At 33.8% G+C, this 18,694-nt stretch overlaps 2 protein-coding genes across 3 annotated transcripts; one reads left to right on the forward strand and one right to left on the reverse strand.

The window, feature by feature from the left end:
• The first annotated feature begins 428 nt into the window (after window positions 1-428).
• On the forward strand, window positions 429-1,358 carry LOC132186603 (uncharacterized). The gene has a single exon (XM_059600584.1). It carries the CDS (start codon window positions 429-431, stop codon window positions 1,356-1,358), a length of 930 nt encoding a protein of 309 aa, XP_059456567.1.
• Window positions 1,359-12,195: 10,837 nt separating this feature from the next.
• LOC132188559 (GDSL esterase/lipase At4g01130) lies at window positions 12,196-16,879 on the reverse strand. Of its 2 annotated transcripts, XM_059603052.1 has the most exons (6): window positions 16,570-16,879; window positions 15,319-15,581; window positions 14,447-14,668; window positions 14,201-14,358; window positions 12,860-13,121; window positions 12,196-12,601 (listed from the first exon to the last, which is right to left on the reverse strand). In XM_059603052.1, the coding sequence occupies exons 2-6, from the start codon at window positions 15,572-15,574 to the stop codon at window positions 12,333-12,335; spliced, it is 1,167 nt and encodes a 388-aa protein (XP_059459035.1). In that variant the 5' UTR covers window positions 15,575-15,581; window positions 16,570-16,879; the 3' UTR covers window positions 12,196-12,332. The 2 variants fall into 2 exon arrangements, with proteins under 2 accessions (XP_059459035.1, XP_059459036.1); XM_059603053.1 differs by lacking the exon at window positions 16,570-16,879 and having other exon boundaries at window positions 14,447-15,187; window positions 15,319-15,405.
• Window positions 16,880-18,694: the final 1,815 nt, after the last annotated feature.

The raw sequence follows: 18,694 nt of genomic DNA on the forward strand, positions 1-18,694 counted from the left end.
CTGACCAACTAACCCAACTGGCTAGGTAGAAGAAATAGTATACTAAAATATAAATAGACAACAAAGAGTAGCCCATAAACAACTCAAGAAGACCCCATCTTTTGTGGGTGCATGCCAGTCTAACATGGCTTTCCGTACTCATAGAATACAACCACCAAACCCCTCCCATGACCCATTTTCCATCACCCTCTCTAGCACGACCCACTCCCCTTCCTAGGCAATTCCAAGAGCATCCGACAAAACATACAATTAACCATTTGGAAGCCATATATTCGTTTGTTGTTGCCTTGTTGGGACGTTGGGGGGTGATTTTGGTGTACCTTCAATTCTCAAACCAATTAGGTAGCCTCTGATATATATATATATCATGGCGCTATAATTGCAGGATCAATGAGAGTTGTTTTAATAATGGCTTTGCCTCATCATCAATGACCATCCGCGGCTGCAATTCAAGAATATTTCGACATGATCAAAGATTGATGGGCTTGATCTCCAACATCCGGTACATCATATGGTTGATGTTTGCTGCTTTCTCATTATCATCATCATTTGCTCAAGGCTCCAACGACTACAACATTGAGTCTTTGAATGCTTTTATTCATGATCATGCAGATAAGGCACTGGTAAAGCCACACACAGGCACTCTATACAATATCCCCCTCCCTGCCAACTTCTCTGGCATGGAAGTTTCAGTTGTTAGAATCCGAAGTGGGGAATTTTGGGCCAAAGGAGCCAATTTTAGCTTCTTCCATATCCCTCCAGGGATTCGACCAATCCCTTATGCAAAAAGATTATCAATACTATATCAAAACTTGGGCAATTGGTCTTCTTATTACTACAATGTCCCCGGTTATAGATTGGTTGCCCCTGTTGTTGGCCTCACGGCTTACGATTCTTCCAATTCAAGCGCCATAGGTAATCGAAGGGTCGATTTCAGCATCATGGGGGATCCCATTTCAGTTCATTTTTTTAATATTGTGATACAAGCTGGAAAAAATGATCATGTGACGCCAAAATGTGTCGAATTTGGTGCTGATGGGTCTTTTGAATTACAGGACATGAATGAGTCTTACGTTTGTATTACACAAGGTGAAGGTCATTTTTCTGTTGTTGTTCAAAAGAAACAAGAGGGGAATATGAAATTGTGGGCGCTCGGATTCGGATTTGTTGGGTTGGTTTCAGTGGTTTTGGTTATGGTGGCCATTGTCAGACTTTTGAGGAGGAATAAGATGAGAAAAATGGAGAAGCAATCTGAAAGAGGGGTTGCTTTTGATACATTTTGGATTGGGGGAAGTAAAATGCCATCTGCATCAATGGTTAGAACCCAGCCAGCCCTTGAAAATCGTTATGTTCCTTGACTCACAATTTTTTTTTTTTTTTCTTTGTACATTTCCTCCTTTTTTTTTTCTTTTTTTTTTTTTTAAAAAAAAAATTCTTTCCACTTTATAGAAGTGAAGATCATACTGTTGTACCTTGTCTGAGTTAGCACGTACTGAGAATGAATGCTGATATTGTTACCATTGTTGTAGAATTAATCTGCGGTAGCACTTTGATTGAGAGAATGAATGCTTTTTTCTTTCTTTTTTTTATTTGTTTTTTTCTCTTTATATGGGAAAAATGACCAAATTATTTGAATTGCGATTTTTTTTAACAGTATTTGATCATTTAATGACCCAAAATCTTAAGATGAGAGTAAATTAATATTCTAACAATTTCTTTCACGTGTTGCTATAGACTACAATTATTTCTTAATTAATAAGTGTAACTAAACATGTAAAATATTTAACAAAATAATGGGTAAATGACCATTTGTTCTAATATATAGTATCTTAAATTACGGATTATCTCAAAAAGTCAATCTCATAATTTTTTTAAAAAAAAAAAATTTGTCATTTAATTAATATTATAATATGGTAAGTGTTGCACTTTGTGCTTGGAAGCCCACATGACCTTGAGATTAAGCCCATCTAATTAAAATGTCAACCGATTAACTCGAGAGCATTGGGGAGCGCGTATTAGCTAGGGAATCAATTCCCAATCCATTATCATACTATATATATAGCCACATGGCTACTATCTGGGCCCAAATTTTTAATTATACCGTGTGTTCCTAACTTCAGGAATAAGTCATGCTTTAATTAAGGTAAACATGGGATGAAAATCATACATAAAAGACATGTAGTATAGAAATTAACACGAAGCCGTTGCAAACAAGTCATTATAAAATGTAAATCACAATTAAGTGCATATTCAATTTATCACTTACCTTCTTGAAATATTTTCCTAACTTGAGCATCGGAATTATTTTTAGCCAATGCTAGTCGACTAGTGTCAGATACGAGGATAAATGATCAATTTGATCAGAGATCACTGATTCCTACAATTTGTTTGTCTTTTCCAAATCTCTTTCAATTTGTGCAAAGCCTGCATGGCTGCATGTACATAATATATTTGGTTGGGGCATATTTACTTAGCTGGAGTAATTAAGTATACTACAAAAAGACTACACGATTTGTAACGTGTCTACTGTTCATTACTATTTGCCACGTTACCATTTAGTAATGTGTCATTTCTAAATAGTAACGTATCAAATTTGACACGTTACTAAATAAAAAACTTTAAAAAAATAATTTGAAAACTTTAGTAACGTGTCAACTTTGACAGTTACTAAATGGTAACGTGTCAAATTTGACATGTTACTAAATCGAAAAAAAAAAAAAAAAAAAAAAAAAAAAAAAAAATCGAAAACTTTAAAAAAATTAGTTTTAAAAATTCGAAAACTTTAGTAACATGTCAACTTTGACACGTTATTAAATGGTAACATGTCAACTTTGACACGTTACTAAATCGAAAACTTAAAAAAAATAAAAAATAAAAAATAAATTTTTTTTCAAAAACTTTAGTAATGTGTCAAAGTTGACACATTACAAAATGGTAACGTGTCAAATTTAACACGTTACTAAATCCAAAAAAAATCAAATTAAAAAATTAAAAAAAAAAATTCGAAAAACTTTAGTAACGTGTCAAAGTTGACACGCTACTAAATGGGCATTGGAAACACGCGTATGCCCCAGTCCCTCTTTTTCTCTTTTTCTTTCTTCTTCCCTCTTTTTTCTTCCTCCTAGCCGCACTTTTTCTTTCTTCTTTCTTCTTCTCTTTTCCTCCCAGTACCTCTCCGTCGTTTTCTCTCTCACTTACTCTATCCTCCATTGCCCAATGTCTCAATTGTGCTCTCTCCGCCAAAATCACCTCCGGCCGTCACTCTATCTCTCTCCAGCAGTACTCCGCCCTCCATACCCTCTGCATCTCCTTCGATCTCCTCTCCTCAGGTATACATATGCGTTAATCTATTGATTATGTTGTTGATTTAATCGATCGATCTCTATTATATTGACTATTTGTTGAGGAAAATTTATGGGTTAGTAACATAGTATGTATGGATGATTTTCGATTATACCCACTTAATGATTTAGCCAAAATCCCTAAAAAATTTCAGAGCTTAGGCTGTAAACCGAAAAAAATTTATCCACAGTATTTGGGTTGCTCCAAATTCGGTTTTGAATGTTACGTACCCATGAGAATACAACTCCCTTTTTGGGATACCCATTGGTTAAATTGGTAGATATTGAATAATTTTTTGTTGATTTATGGTGGATCTTTGTTTTATATAGCCGATTCGGGTGTTCTATTTGCTCTTGCTAAAGCAGATGCTGCAAGGTTGAAGCAGAAAGTTGCAGAACTCCACCATCTGGGTTTGGATTTAATAATTTTTTGCTCTTACCATATTCCAATTTGCTCTTACCGTATTCCAAGTTCATTTTTTTTTTTTTTCAATTAAATTTTGATTTGCTACTGCATGGGTTTGGATTTTTGAAAATCAGATTCCATGATCATGGAATCTAATTTTCAAATTTATTATTTGAAATCTGATTTTCAAATCTAATCATGGAATCATGATATTATTTGAAAAAAAAAAAATTGGAAATAAATTTGAATTTTTTTAAAAAATTTTTTATACTTTAGGCACATTACTAAACTGGATTTAGCAACACCCAAATTCTTAACATGCTAGACATGTTACTAAACACACACTACTAAACTACTGTGTAAGGTTGGTAGATGAATATGAATAGGCTTTCAAGCTCTAGCTTATTAATGTTTTAGACCCTATCATGAGCAATTTGATTACCATTTTCAAACTTAAATTTAGGGAAAATGTATAATAAGTCCCTGAGTCAACCCTCTAAAATTTAAAACTCCCTGATTATTTTTTTTTCAAAAATTTACTCCCTGGGTCAATTGAAATGACAATAAAATCTCTGACATCAAAATTTTTTAACATCCGTTAGGGCTACTCAAAACGCACCATTTTACCTGATTAAAATATTAATTTTTTATTAATTTAATTTATAAAATTTGATAGTTCCTCTTAATATGATTGGTTCATCGTTTAAATTGCACCTAATAATCCATATTCGCTAATGCATTTATGTAGGGCGATAATTAAATCAGTCCGTTTGACAATTATAAATGAGTTGTAGTTACCCCTGTTAGGTATCTATGTTCCATGAGTAACTTTCATTGCTGCACAAATTGGACTGATTTTTTAAGAATGAATTGGTTTTTTAAGGCACTTTTGATTTACAAAAGCACATAATTTATTGGTCTACATCAAGGTAACATATTGAGTTAAATTTTCCTTTTGAATGATAAAAGAGTGGATTACATACCATATGTTTTTCATGTTCGCTTTCATTTTAGCATTTTCTACAAAGTTGGAATCTGATTCTGCCTCACATTGCAGGAAGGCACGGCCCCTAACACATCTCCTATTTTCTCCTTAAACCTAGAATTGAAAAGATGTATCACTAGCACTCTATGCAACGAAATATAAATAGAAAAGACATAGTTTTCAACAATTTAATTACAACAAAAGTTATGTAAAAAAGTTAACATAACTTCTCCTTAAACCTAGAATTGAAAAGATGTATCACTAGCACTCTATGCAACGAAATAAAAATAGAAAAGACATAGTTTTCAACAATTTAATTACAACAAAAGTTATGTAAAAAAGTTAACATGCTCATTTTGTTTCACAATTCGTTGAACGAAGAATTGGATATGAAGTCGCAAAAATCAAGTGCCTGTCTGCATGTCCAATCAGAGTCGAAGGCCTGACAACCCTACCACAACCATTCTTCCCACATGACTCCCCCAAGAATTCATAACTTTCAAATAATTTCTTTCATTCTTGTCACCATACCCTATTAGCATGATTCCATGCAGCTCCAGCTCCAACAATGTTTCGCAATTTTTTCTTTTTCTCGAAATGGGCATGCCACCTTCGTAGATGTCTTTCTTCTCGTAATAACAAAAAATAAAAAATGTAAGAAAATAATTAACAAATTGTTTTTTTTTTAATGATAATTATACACTTACCCCTTTTAGCTCTCTAAGGGCATTGGTAACTCTCATTATGCCGCATATGGGTCCCTGCCTTATACAACCTTATACAGTCAATAAGGCGCGCATCATCTTTACAATCGAAAAATTTTGGTTCAAATATATTGCTTATCTCCTCTAGAAAAAGAAGGAATGGAGTAAGTAAAAAACAAAGACAAGACAAAATAATAACAAAAATAAAAGAATTTGATTTCTTATTACCTCGCTTGTAGACTTCGGTTTGCAGTCGCTTTTTTCCCCAATAAATGTAACTTGCGTCATTTCCAGAATACAATCTTTATGAATATGCCAAAAAGCACGGTTATAGTGATATTTATAAGCCTATTTTTTCTCTGGGCAGCAGCAGTCAATTAACTTTTGGAAGTATAGCTCTTTCAAACTTGAAACGGGACCATCACCTCTATATTCCCTGAGTTGACGGAGTAGATAGTGTGTTGCAAAAATTGATCAACAGTAATTTACTAATCTACAACAACAAACATAATTAATTTCTTAAATAGTAGGAAAAATATAATAAAGCCTCCAAAACTAATAGCTATTTACGATAGAGCCCCACAACCTTCTCTTTTTTTTAATGACAATTATTAGCGAGTTGTACTTACCCCTGTTAGGTATCTAAATTCCATGAGTAACTTCCATTGCTACACAAATTGGACCCTCCCTTATACATTCGATAAGGCAGGATTCGTCAGTAAAATTGATCACCTCGAATGGCATATCTTTGTCTACATTTATTGCTAATGCTTGTTGTTTCTGAAAAAAAGAAAAGATTGAAGAAAATAAAAAACAAAGATAAGACAAAATAATAATAATAATAATAATAATAATAACAAATAAAAGAAATTGCTTTCTTATAACCTCTAATGTAGACTTCGGTTTGCCATTTCCTTTTACACCTGTAAATTCATATTGACTCATCTCACGAATTCTTTCTGTCTTGATATAATCAAAAGCATACTGATCGTGATAAAGATAAACTTTATTTTCCTTGGGGCAGCAACAATCTATTAGCTCTTGATAGGACTTGAGAGGTTGGTCAATCATTTTACATTACTTATGGTGTATTTGCAACAATTGCCCAACAGTAATCTACTACAACAAATATAATTAATTTCTTAAATAATAATACAGCTAAAATATCAAATCTTATTGTTTATCAAATTTTGATTGAAAAAATAAATTAAAAATTGCCTACTATCGGATTGGTCATGAATAACATCCTGCAGCACTTTAATATGTTGTGTGCGCCAGTCAAACCTTCAATTTCTTATTACATTCAATGTATAAGAATGCATACATAAATTGGCATTACAAACTCTACTATATAATAACTAGCATAATTTATGCTGCTTAAAGCAAATGTTGTGTTTAGATGATTGTTCTTTGAGAGCTTTTGGATTCTTTCCAAGCTTGAGATGCACAGGATGAGTAGAAAAACTTAGTAGGATATGTTGAAGCACCTAACCTCGTTCTTATCCAAGATTTCACATGTTGCGGGAGATAACAAACAAGCAAGTGTTGCAGATGACTCTAGTTTGAATTGTAAAGTAATTATATATGAAGAATGAAGATTACTATAGTTGAAACTGTAAAGGGGTAATAGGTAGATACATAGTATAATAGGTAATGTGATATCTATTTTATGTTGTTGCACTGTATTAAGACAAGAGTTACATAAGATCTCAATAGACAAGATCTCAATAGACAATGATTACAAAAGCTCAAGAGACAATAGTTGCCATATCTTAAGAGACATTTATGGTTGTTAATGTAGACGGAAAAGAGACATGTAACATTCATACTATTTCTCTATAAATCAAATAAAAAAGTGAAAAGAAAAGATGTAGCTTTAATTTGTGGACGTAAGCCATACGCCGAACCACCTAAAATTTTTGTTTCATTCTAGTGTACTCTTAGTCTGGAAATTATTTTTTTTTTTAAAAAAGAAAAATTAATGTGGCCCCACCATCGGTTTATTTTGGAAAACCGGTTCTCAATAAATTGGTTTAATTTTTTTTTTCAAAATAATTACGCTACCACTTTAATATATTTTTTTTCCCAAAATAATCACCGCCACTCTGTCTCTTTCCCTCCCGCCGTAACAAAATGCATTTAGGATCCTGCTATCTTGGTTCATATATATAGGATATGAAGTGCTTAGCTAAAAATTGAAAGTTCTACATTGTTTATTTATTTATGGACTTTCTTTGCAATTAAGGCTTGAAGGTCCCTCTATTTTAGATTTCTTGTCATCAATCCTTCGTTGAAAAGTTATTACACTATAGTTCATTTCTTGCATGTATTCGTCAATTCTCCGATGTCACGAAAGTGACGACAACGATATTTTTTGTTCCGGCAAGATTTTCAATGTTTAAGGGCATTTTTAAACAATGAATTTTTAAGACATTTTTAAACATTGGATTCTTTTTCTTTTTCTTTTTTTAAGCCCAAAAAGCCAAAAACAATGATTGTTTAGGATTTTTGTTGGGATTTTTTAGGATTTTTTTTTTTTTTGAACAATCACAACAAAGCCCAACTTATTGGGACAAAAATGCTATTTTTTAAAAAAAAAAAAACAAAAAAACAAAAAAAGAAAGGCAAAAAAAATGTTAAATTGAGCCCAAAAATTAGGCCCAATACCTCAAATAAGCCCAATTTTTATTTTTTTATTTTATTTTATTTTTTTAAAAAAAAAAAAATCGGTTACCGACCGGTTCAGATAACTAGGTTCCAATTGGAACTAGCCGGTTATTGTATAACCGGGTAATTAGGTAACCCATTCCGGTGCCAGATTTTGTAAGTGTGGTATGGGTTCATATATGGGAATGGCCCAAATGGGTAACGGTAAGTGTTAAGAGTTGGGTTGCATTAGGTACACAAATGAACGCATTTAAAAAAGTTTTCAACGGCATCTTAGTAACAACGGTAGTAGACGGAGACGGTTGTTCAGGCATGGTAGATGGCAGGAGTAAACTGATATCTTTGAGAGAAAAAAAGACTGATTAGTTTGTTTGCAATAGATCTTGGAAGAAAAGCAACAAAAAGCCGGGATTTCAACAACGCAAGGAGAACGGTTGGTTGTTTTCAGATGACGAAGCACTCTCTCAATCACCCTCTCTCTCCCACTCTCTCAATCTCCCTCTCTCTTACTTAAAAATGGAAACTTTAATAAAAATGAAAACTTTAACCTTAAAAATACAAACTAAATACCTGCCGTTGCACTAGAGTTGGAGGCGAAGCTAGGGGTCTCCTCATCATCGGCCTTCTCGGCATGACTGTGCTCTATTTTCCTTTCTCTTTACTACGTTTTAATTTGCATGATGTGATTTTGTAGACTTAAGCAAAAAAAAAAAATTACATAGGCTTACTAAATAGATTTTTAAGTTCATTTTAAACTCATTGATTTATTTATTTATTACAAGGTTACGACATGGACCAATTTAACAAATTATTTTTTCAACAATTAATAATATGCTCATGCAATTTTGGATATGTTCTGGGCCTTTTAATGAAAAAAATTTTAAGTCAAATTTCGTATCTTTTGGAGTTAAATTGAACGAGTTATGATTTTTCTAAGTTTGAAAGGTCATGGTGTCAAACAGTTAAAGGGACTCAAAATATATAGAATCTTTTAATGGCTTAATGATCACATTTGGTCACGATTTTTGGATATATTGTGGGCCTTTGAATGAAGAAAATTTAAAGTCAATTTTCACATCATTTAGAGTTAAATTGAATGCGTTATGATTTTTTTAAGTTTGAAATGTCGAGCTGTCAAACAGTTAAAGGTACTCAAAATGAATTGAATTTTTGAATGGTTTAATGATCACATTTTGTTACGATTTTTGAATATGTTGTGGTTCTTTGAATGAAGAAAATTTCAAGTTAATTTTTGCATCTTTTGGATTTAAATTGAAAGAGTTATGTTAGAGCAACCTAGCTACTGTAAAAAAAAACCGGGTACCAACTGGAAAACCAGGAAACCAGTTTTGAAACTGGTTGGAAAAAATTGGTAACCCGGTTCCGGTTTTTGGCACCCGGTTATAACCGGGCATATATATAAAATAATATATATTTTATTTTTTATTTTTTTATATTTTTATATTTTAGGGCATTTTTAAACAATGAATTTTCAAGACATTTTTAAACATTGGATTTTTTTTTAAAAAAAAAGCCCAAAAAGACAAAAACAATGATTTTTTGGGGATTTTTTAAGGCTTTTTTTTTTAAAAAAAAAAAAAAAAAAAATCACAACAAAACCCAACTTATTAGGACAAAAAGGCTAATTATTTTTTTAAAAAAATGGGCAAAAAATTGTTAAATTGAGCCCAATACCTCAAATAAGTCCAAAATGAATTTTTTTTTTTTCTAAAAAAAAAAAAATTCGGTTACCTGGTCCGGATAACTAGGTCCCAACTAGAATTAGCCAATTATTGTATAACCGGGTAACCCGTTCCGGTTCCAGATTTTATAAGTGTGGTATGGGTTCATGTATGGGAATTGACCGAATGGGTAATGGTAAGTGTTAAGAGTTGGGCTGCGAAGGTCCCTTTCTAGAGTTGGGCTACAACTTTAGAAATGGGCGTTTGTAGACAGGCTACATTAGGTGCACAAGTGGACGCATTCAAAAAAGTTTCCAACTGCATCTCAGTAACAACGGTAGTAGACAGAGACGATTGTTCAGGCATGGTAGATGGTAGGAGTACACTGATATCCTTGAGAAAGAAGAAGACAGATCAATTTGTTTGCAACAGATCCTGGAAGAAAAGCAACAGAATGTCGAGATTTCAATAACACGAGGAGAAGAGTTGGTTGTTTTTAGATGACGAAACACTCTCTCAATCTCCCTCTCTCTCCCACTCTCTCACTTAAAAATGGAAACTTTATTAAAAATGTAAACTTTTCTTTAAAATGAAAACTTTAACCTTAGAAATACAAACTAAATACCTGCTGGACTGGAGCTAGGGGTCTTCTTATCACCGGCCTTCTCGGCATGGCTGTGTTTTGTTTTGTTTTCTCTTTGCTACATTTTAATTTGCATGATATGATTTTGTAGACTTAAAAAAAATTGAAAAAATAAAAAAATTACATAAGCATACTAAATAGATTTTTAAGTTCATTTTAAACTCATATTGATTTATTTATTTATTACAAGGTCACTACATGGACCAATTTAACAAATTATTTTTTCAACAATTACTAATTTGCCGATGCAATTTTGGATAGGTTGTGGGCCTTTTGATGAAGAAATTTTTAAGTCAAATTTCGTGTCATTTAAAGTTAAATTGAAAGAGTTATGATTTTTCTAAATTTGAAAGGTCAAGCTGTCAAACAGTTAAAGGGACTCAAAATATATGGAACTTTTGAATGGCTTAAATGATCGCATTTGGTCATCATTTTTTGATATGTGCTGGGCCTTTGAATGAAGAAAATTTTAAGTCAATTTTCCCATCATTTGGAGTTAAATTGAAAGAGTTATGATTTTTCTAATTTTGAAAAGTCAAGTTATCAAACAGTTGTACTCAAAATGTATGGAATTTTTGAATGATTTAATGATCACATTTGGTCACGATTTTTGGATATGTTGTGGGTCTTTGAATGAAAAAAATTTCAAGTCAGTTTTCGCATCTTTTGGAGTTAAATTGAAACCTAACTACTATCAGTAATAACTAGGGGTGTAAAAAAAAAACCGAGTACCAACCGGAAAACCAGAAAACCGGTTTTGAAATCGGTTGGAAAAAACCGGTAACCGGTACTCGATTCCAGTTTTTGGCACTTAGTTATAACAGGGTAACCGGGTATATATATATATATATATAAAATAATACATTTTTAAATATTAAATTTTTATGACATTTTTAAACATTGGATTTTAAGGGCATTTTTAAATAATGAATTTAAGGCGTAAAGAGAAGAAAAGTTATACTAGTCTTCACTTGGTCATTATTGATGCTTATTTTAGGTGGAATAGAACTATTCCATTATTTTTTGATGATCTGCTATCGTGCTTTCTGGTTAATTTAGGGAGGTAGTACAAACATTTTGCCTATTCTATGGCCAAACCACATAAATCATGGATCCCAATAATCCAACAATAATTTTGCTATGTCGCCGGCGCTTAAATCTTTTAATGATGAGATCTACAAAACATCATTCCCTCATCTTTCTCCCATCGTCTCACTTTTCAAAATTATTGTTGGATTATTGGGATTCATGTGTGGGATTCATATGAACTCCACATATTTAATAGTAATTTTAAAAAGTAGAATGATAGGAGATGGACAAAGAAGGAAAATAAGCATTTTTCCTAAATTATTCCAATTTTATTTTTTCAACCTTTTAAAGACACCGACAAAATTAATATTTACCGGTGCTTAGAAAGCCCTCACATATTTTTGCTGATAAGTAATTAATGCTAGTTTTTATATTATACATTTGTGTATAATACAAATGCTACAACAATATAATAATGCTTGCTCTTATTAACGCACAAAAAGTTTAGCATACAATATGCGGGGCTTTAATTTTTTTAATTTTTTTGTTTATAGAGTTTCGTTGGGTTTGAGAATCAAAATTTAAAGTAAACAAAGCACGTACTTTTTTCTTTTATTTTTTCTAATTGAAAAAGACAAGTGGGGCGTGATCATAATAGTATTTGCCAGCTAGAAACCAATAATAGAAGTGGCCTAAACAGTAAAAATCGTAAGCGTTCTCTCAAACCTAATTGAGCCATATTTTAACAAGGGACGTATTAATATATAAAGAAGAAAGAGATTTGCGGCATTGAGTTCAAAATTCAATTTGGGGTACGGTAGATTTATTTGACAATTTATTGGCTTGAAATGTTAGTTAATGAGAGAAGGATTGGATCAGCCTATTGGGTGGAGGTCACAGAGTTGGTGCACTGGAAATGGGGGATCAAAATAAGAGCCATTGAGAATGGCCCATGTAACAATCTTGTTTGCTGCTTCTGTGGCATGGATTCCATCCCAGCTAACATAGTTGTTAGGGTCATTACAAGCTGCTGCTGTCAGAGCCTTCCCATTAATCACTTTGCTGTTTCCACAGTACACTTTTGAGTCAAAATTGTAGGCGCCACCACCATATCCACAACATGCTTTTGTACCATATTGAAGCCCTGCTCCAAAACAAAATAAAGTTGGATGATCAAATCAATTCAAATCATTTCACAAAGCAAATGTAACGTATACAATCACATTGCTTATTTTACTAATATTATGGTCACATGGGTAATGGGTTGGTATAGTAGGGCTAGTTATTTGTGTTCGTGGGTTAGGTTTAGGCCGTGTCAAAGTACGTGTATAAAACTATATATGTCGATCATAACCCGATCCATTTAATTTTTCAAATACGAAACCTTGAGCGTTGACCGTACCATGGGATGTGGGATGGCGGAAGAGCTCTAGCAGCACAGAATGAGTGTCAACATATATGAGGGAAGCGTTTAGGAGAGCTTCCCTGGTTTGGCTTAGTGTCTCCTTTAACATGTTGTTATACTCCACCACAGCATTGTTGTAAGAGACCATGCATCCAAAAGCGTCAAGCTCTGAACTACTACCTGCCAAGAATGACGGATAACAACCCACAGGTGCAAGATTAAGCACCAGAAATGCACGCCCGCCTAACCCATATAGCTCCTTCAAAAATTTTGATCAGGAACAAAAATTGTCATAAATGCTAGCAAATGCATAATGCATTAATTATCATCTCCGTGTTTCTTTTATGGTTCACATGTTATCACATGTGGAATATATTGTCATAGCATTTAAATTTTTGAAAAGAACCTAATAACATTATATAAATCGTTAGATTGAACAAAATCAAATTTGGATTAATAAGACCTCATAGCGGCTAACCTCAATCCATACAAAGACCAAGAAGGACCCTAGGGTAAAAACCTTAGGGCACAACTTCAAGGGCCGACTATAGTAACATTAGCTTCAACTAACCAACGATTAAAAAGAAATTTGTAAATATTTTCTCACTTAAGCCACCCCAAAGATAAGAGACGAGCTCAAGAGTTATGGGCAAACTACTACAAAGAAGCACCGGGTACCAAGCGACCAACCCCGAACTCGATGCTAACTCCCTAAAAGAATAGGGGACAACCCAAAAAGGGCCGGCAAAATCACTCCAAAATGGGGAGTAAGTAAAAAATGAAAAAATTTATAATGCCAAACCAATTATACTAGTCTAGTTGACTATGGAAATTAGGGACAACTGATAGTACTATAAATAAGCCAAAGGTCCAAAGCCTTGTGTCAAATTGATACTTAAAGGCCGACTCATTAGAAGCCTCTACAAATATCGTAGGCCCATGAGGTTGTAGTTAAATAAGGAGCCTAAGATAAATGAGGGGACTATTCCCAAATAAGATAAGAGTAATTTCTCTCTACGAATACTCTACTAAGGCTCCTTGCCGGCCACGGTCGATGCCACTCTGGTGGCTGTTTTATTATTTTGTAGGTGGCCCGTCAACAAGTCCAACCGTGCAAAAATCTACTTTTGCATGGACCGATACTCTCCATTTTAGTTGAAACTGAAAATAATGGACTTCCTTTCTATCAAACAAGATAATGGAAGTGGTATGGGGCTGGACCAAGGCTACATTCTCGTGTAGTGAGCCCGAGGCCCAGCCAAATTAATGTTGGGTTTGGGTCGTCATGGTTGCAAAAGGACTGGCATGCATGCAGAACATGTTACGGAAAGAACTGACCTTGATGGTGCCAGCGATTTGGGATACAACTTGAGGGAGATACTGCTTCACACCACCTATTCCAATAGCTGCTAAGTTGGAAGTGAAATCATTTTGACCAATATAAAATGTGTAGAGCGATTTCCCGAAAATGGCTGGTGAAGGAAGTTTTGTCGATCCTAAGAAACATCATTCAAGCAATTTATATACCAGTAATGGTGAACCAATTAAGCAAGTGAAGTCATATGTGCAGGGTTGATGGTTTACCTGTTTTGTCTGAGGAGCCATGAAGTTCATCGACTTTGGTCTTGAATTCCTTCATTTGGTTGAGCTGAATGGCCAGAGAAAAGGGACTAATTCCAGTAACAAATAATGAAGTGTTTGGGAGGAGCACTGTTGAGGCCAATGTTGCATAGTTGGCCCCATGTCGATAGTCAGATCCAATTGATTGCAGATATGGGCTTATAAATGGCAATCCTAGAGCTTCAGCTGCCAAGTGAAAAACCACATCAATTTTCACTACAGTTTTTAGTTTATATAATAGGTATATATATATATATATATACATTTTTGTTTATTTTCTTCATTAGAAAGAAATGGTGTATTTTTTTAAGAAGTTATGTCTATCCTCTATGACAAGATTGTTCGACCCATGGTTTCATCCAGCCTGGCCTTTTGTCTACAGGTGGAAAAGTGACTCATTATCTATCCAAATTTGGGCCTACCATATCTCTTAGAAGTGCGAAAAAAATCAAGCAAGCAAACAAAAGCTTTTAATTGTCAACAGTATGCTCAAAAATCACCCACCCAAGTGCGCCTTACCATGACTGAAAATGGGAAGAACGCTGAATTTTATAAGTCATATTTTGAAATTTGAATTCTACAGCAATACATATAGAATTAGAACATGACTCAAATTTTTCATGGTTTTTGTTTGTTTGTTTATTATCCAGTTTCTTTTTTCCGGAGCGCTTTAGCATGCCGGCGGCCGGAGGGATCAGTGGAACTCTGAAAAGCAGCACTTAACAAATGCATTAACATGAACATGAAAGAAATTAAAAGCTAGTGAAAATTGAAAGTTTTGAGTAAATTGTTTTGAGCTCGTGAGGAGGGTTGGTTTTATCCTTGACAAAAATTACCTAAGAAATCAATGACGAGCCTTCCATCGGAAGCCCGGCCCGTCGGTCTCTTGAAGTAGGTCATGCCAAAGGGCCCAGACTGTGCCGGAAAAGCTGCCCAAAACCCGCCGGTGTCTGAATTCGAGTCGCCAAAGTTGAAGATTCCCTCAAAATCACATTTTGAACGACTTAAGCAACCGAACATTGCCACCATCACCACCCCGACAACCACGTATTCCCGAAATATGATCAGACATTTTGGTAAGCAGAGCCCCATTATGTTTCTACAAAAGTGTATACCGTTAAGGATATTGTAACAGATGTTAATTTATATTTTCTAAAGATTAAAATGATATTTGTTAATCTTACTTTAAGGGATAAATTTGTATTTAAAGTTATTCAAATTAATTACATGTAAAATTCTATAAATACAACATTATACTTAAACAAATCAAATATAAATAAAGATGTAACTTTATAAAAGTTTAACGTGTAAATATAAGACAACATTATACTTAAACAAATCAAATATAAATAAAGATGTAACTTTATAAAAGTTTAACGTGTAAATATAAGTTATAGGCCGAAGTTGCTGGAAGGTGGAGACACATGCCATTTTAGACCATGTGTACGTGAGTCGTGAAATGGAAGTTGTGTGTAAATCCTGACGCGTGGGCTTCGAGAATTTCCTTGTCAACATTAGTCTTGTTTATCCCATTTTTATTTGGCATATATTGTGGTTGCTATTAGTCAAGAGGACTGTCATACTACGTGTGTCAAGTCTCAATCCCAACCATAATGCATGTCAAAACCAAAAATGCTTTCCAGCAAATTAACTAAAGGTTTATTTAGTTGCAGTGTTTAGTTTAACAAATCTTTAATTATATTAATAATTATTTATTTTTTTTAAAATAAATAATTAATAATAATAATAATAATATTTTAAATGAAAAAATAAAATGTTGAGCTGAATATGAGTACTCTAAACCCATTAATGTTTAGTTGCTGAGAAAATGGACGACAAGAAAAGACAAAGGAACGTTAGAGTTTCGTTGCCGGAAAACGAAAATCTCAACTGAACAAACATGATAAGCTATCTTTCCAATTACTCACTATAGAAACCAGAAAAATTCATATTTTTTCAATTCCCTACGGTACCTAAAACTTCACTTCCATCCAACTTCTCAGCAACCAAACAGAAAGAAATTCACAATCAAATTTTCATTCTCCAACACTATAACTCAACAAATCAAACGAAAAATTCAAACATACCTTCAACTACCGAATCACGATTCTCCACCTCGTCACGTCCCAAAGCCAAACAGTGAAAGGAATTACGAAAACGGAAAAAGGACTTGCAGAGCTTCAACTACCCCCTAATGGCAAAGACGTAAATATGATGACCCCCTAGTTTCTCACCCTCCGCATTTTGACTCTGCTTTCTCTCTCAAAAACCAGAGAAAAGAGTTTGGGCTTTCACAGAGGATGGCGAGATAAACAAATGATGGCGAAGAGGAAGCAGCAGGAGGAGAAGAAGAAGAAAGGGAGGAAGAGGGGTTAAGGAGCGCCAAGGCAACGTCCATGTCACCATACAGGAGAAGAAAAGAAATCCTATTATGGCTCTATTACTATTATAAGCCCAATAGTCGTCTCGAAAGACCCAAAATAAAGAAGAATGGGCCATTTGCCCATTTGTCCAGTGATGAAGGTAAACTGGATACTTCTTTTAGGTATGTGTGGGCCGAAGTTTAAGCAACAAATACATTGAGCGTATTAGGCTTAATTAATTGTAGTTTTAATTAATTATTATACTCCATTACCCACCGTTCTAACTAAACCTACATTTCCTCTATAAGGTTTGACGAGTCATTGATGAGGATTTATCAGGTTGGATTTTTCCACGCATATAATGTATGAGTTCTTTCAACTTTATTTATGTGTCATTTGAACACGCAAAAAAACAATTTTTTTTTTATTAATGCTTTTTTAAAATAGCAATAAAAAAGTACATGATATTAAAAAATATATATATAAATTATTCTCCTATACTACAAAATATATTACACTTTTAGACCGAATTATAAGAATAAATTTATGCCATAAATACAATTAATACCGTACCTTTCGGTGAGTTTTAGCTGTTTTAATGCTCTGAAAATATCAGATGGATCAATATCTCATCCAAGGGCTGCTAACGTTCTTCTTCCATCAAAGTTCACATGACATGAAGTACAGGAAGATTTCCTCTCCATAGTCGCTAATGGGCCCATAGCTAACACTACCTCAATATGAACAAAGATTTTGAACGGCACTCGATGTTCAAAGAAAACGGCGGGAGGGGTACGTTCGTTAATTTTGAGACTACCGGATGGCTATTTTAGGTAGTCAAAAAAAAAAAAAAGGTTAAGAAAAATCAGATCCGATCTCAAATTTTGCTTATAGTCCACGTCAACTGGTCCCCCACCTGCGTTGCGTATAACCCATGTGCCTGCGAGACACGTCACATTGTCGGTAACGATGCCTCGTCCTGATTAACCCCCACCATTTTAAAAAAATATTGTCTAAAAGCAGCCACCACGTCAGACCCCCTCCAATCACATGTCCTTATCTCAGACCACCGCACGACGCGCATCGCCGTTAATCCCGCCAACTAATCAACGGCCCGAGATTCCCGCAGACGTGGCCTTTCTGACGCTGCCGTCACACCCCATTAGGTCCACTCACGGGCGTGCTTTTTATATGTCCAACCACTTGATCTTGCACGCTTACTTATTTTCCTCCTCAAAGGGAGGATGTTAAAATTTTTGACAAAGAGGATAGACAATTTCAAACTGATGTACAATTTAATAGTTTTCATTTAAAAAAAAAAAAAAAAAAAAATTGTCTATAGAGGAGAAATAAAGCCTTAAACTAAAGAGAAATAACCTCATATTATCATTTACTCAAAATATGTCTAATCACCTTTTAGAAACACTCAGTTAAATGGTTATTACTCCATTTATAAGTTCTCTGATTGGCAGATTGTTCATATGCAAAGAGAGACTAATTTTGCTATCACCTATTAGCAAAAGTAATTGATTTATTTTTTATGGGAATATTTTATATTTATTCATTGAAAAATAATCAAAAGTATAAAACTCTTACATCAAATAACATAAAGCTTTGATAAATCATAACTAAAGTTATGAGATTACAATGTCATAGAAACAAACATAAAATTCTTACAATTAAGTCATATCTATGACTTTAATATTCCCTAACCCACCCTCACACCAAAAATAATCCTCCTCAACCCAAAGACTAGGATAAAAAATTTTAACCTAAAGACCGCTCATGAAAGTAAATCTAAGAAGAAGTCAAACTCTTATTAAAAAAAACAATAAAAACACAATAAATT

This window comes from Corylus avellana, chromosome ca7 (genome assembly GCF_901000735.1).
Source record: "Corylus avellana chromosome ca7, CavTom2PMs-1.0".
NCBI lineage: Eukaryota > Viridiplantae > Streptophyta > Magnoliopsida > Fagales > Betulaceae > Corylus > Corylus avellana.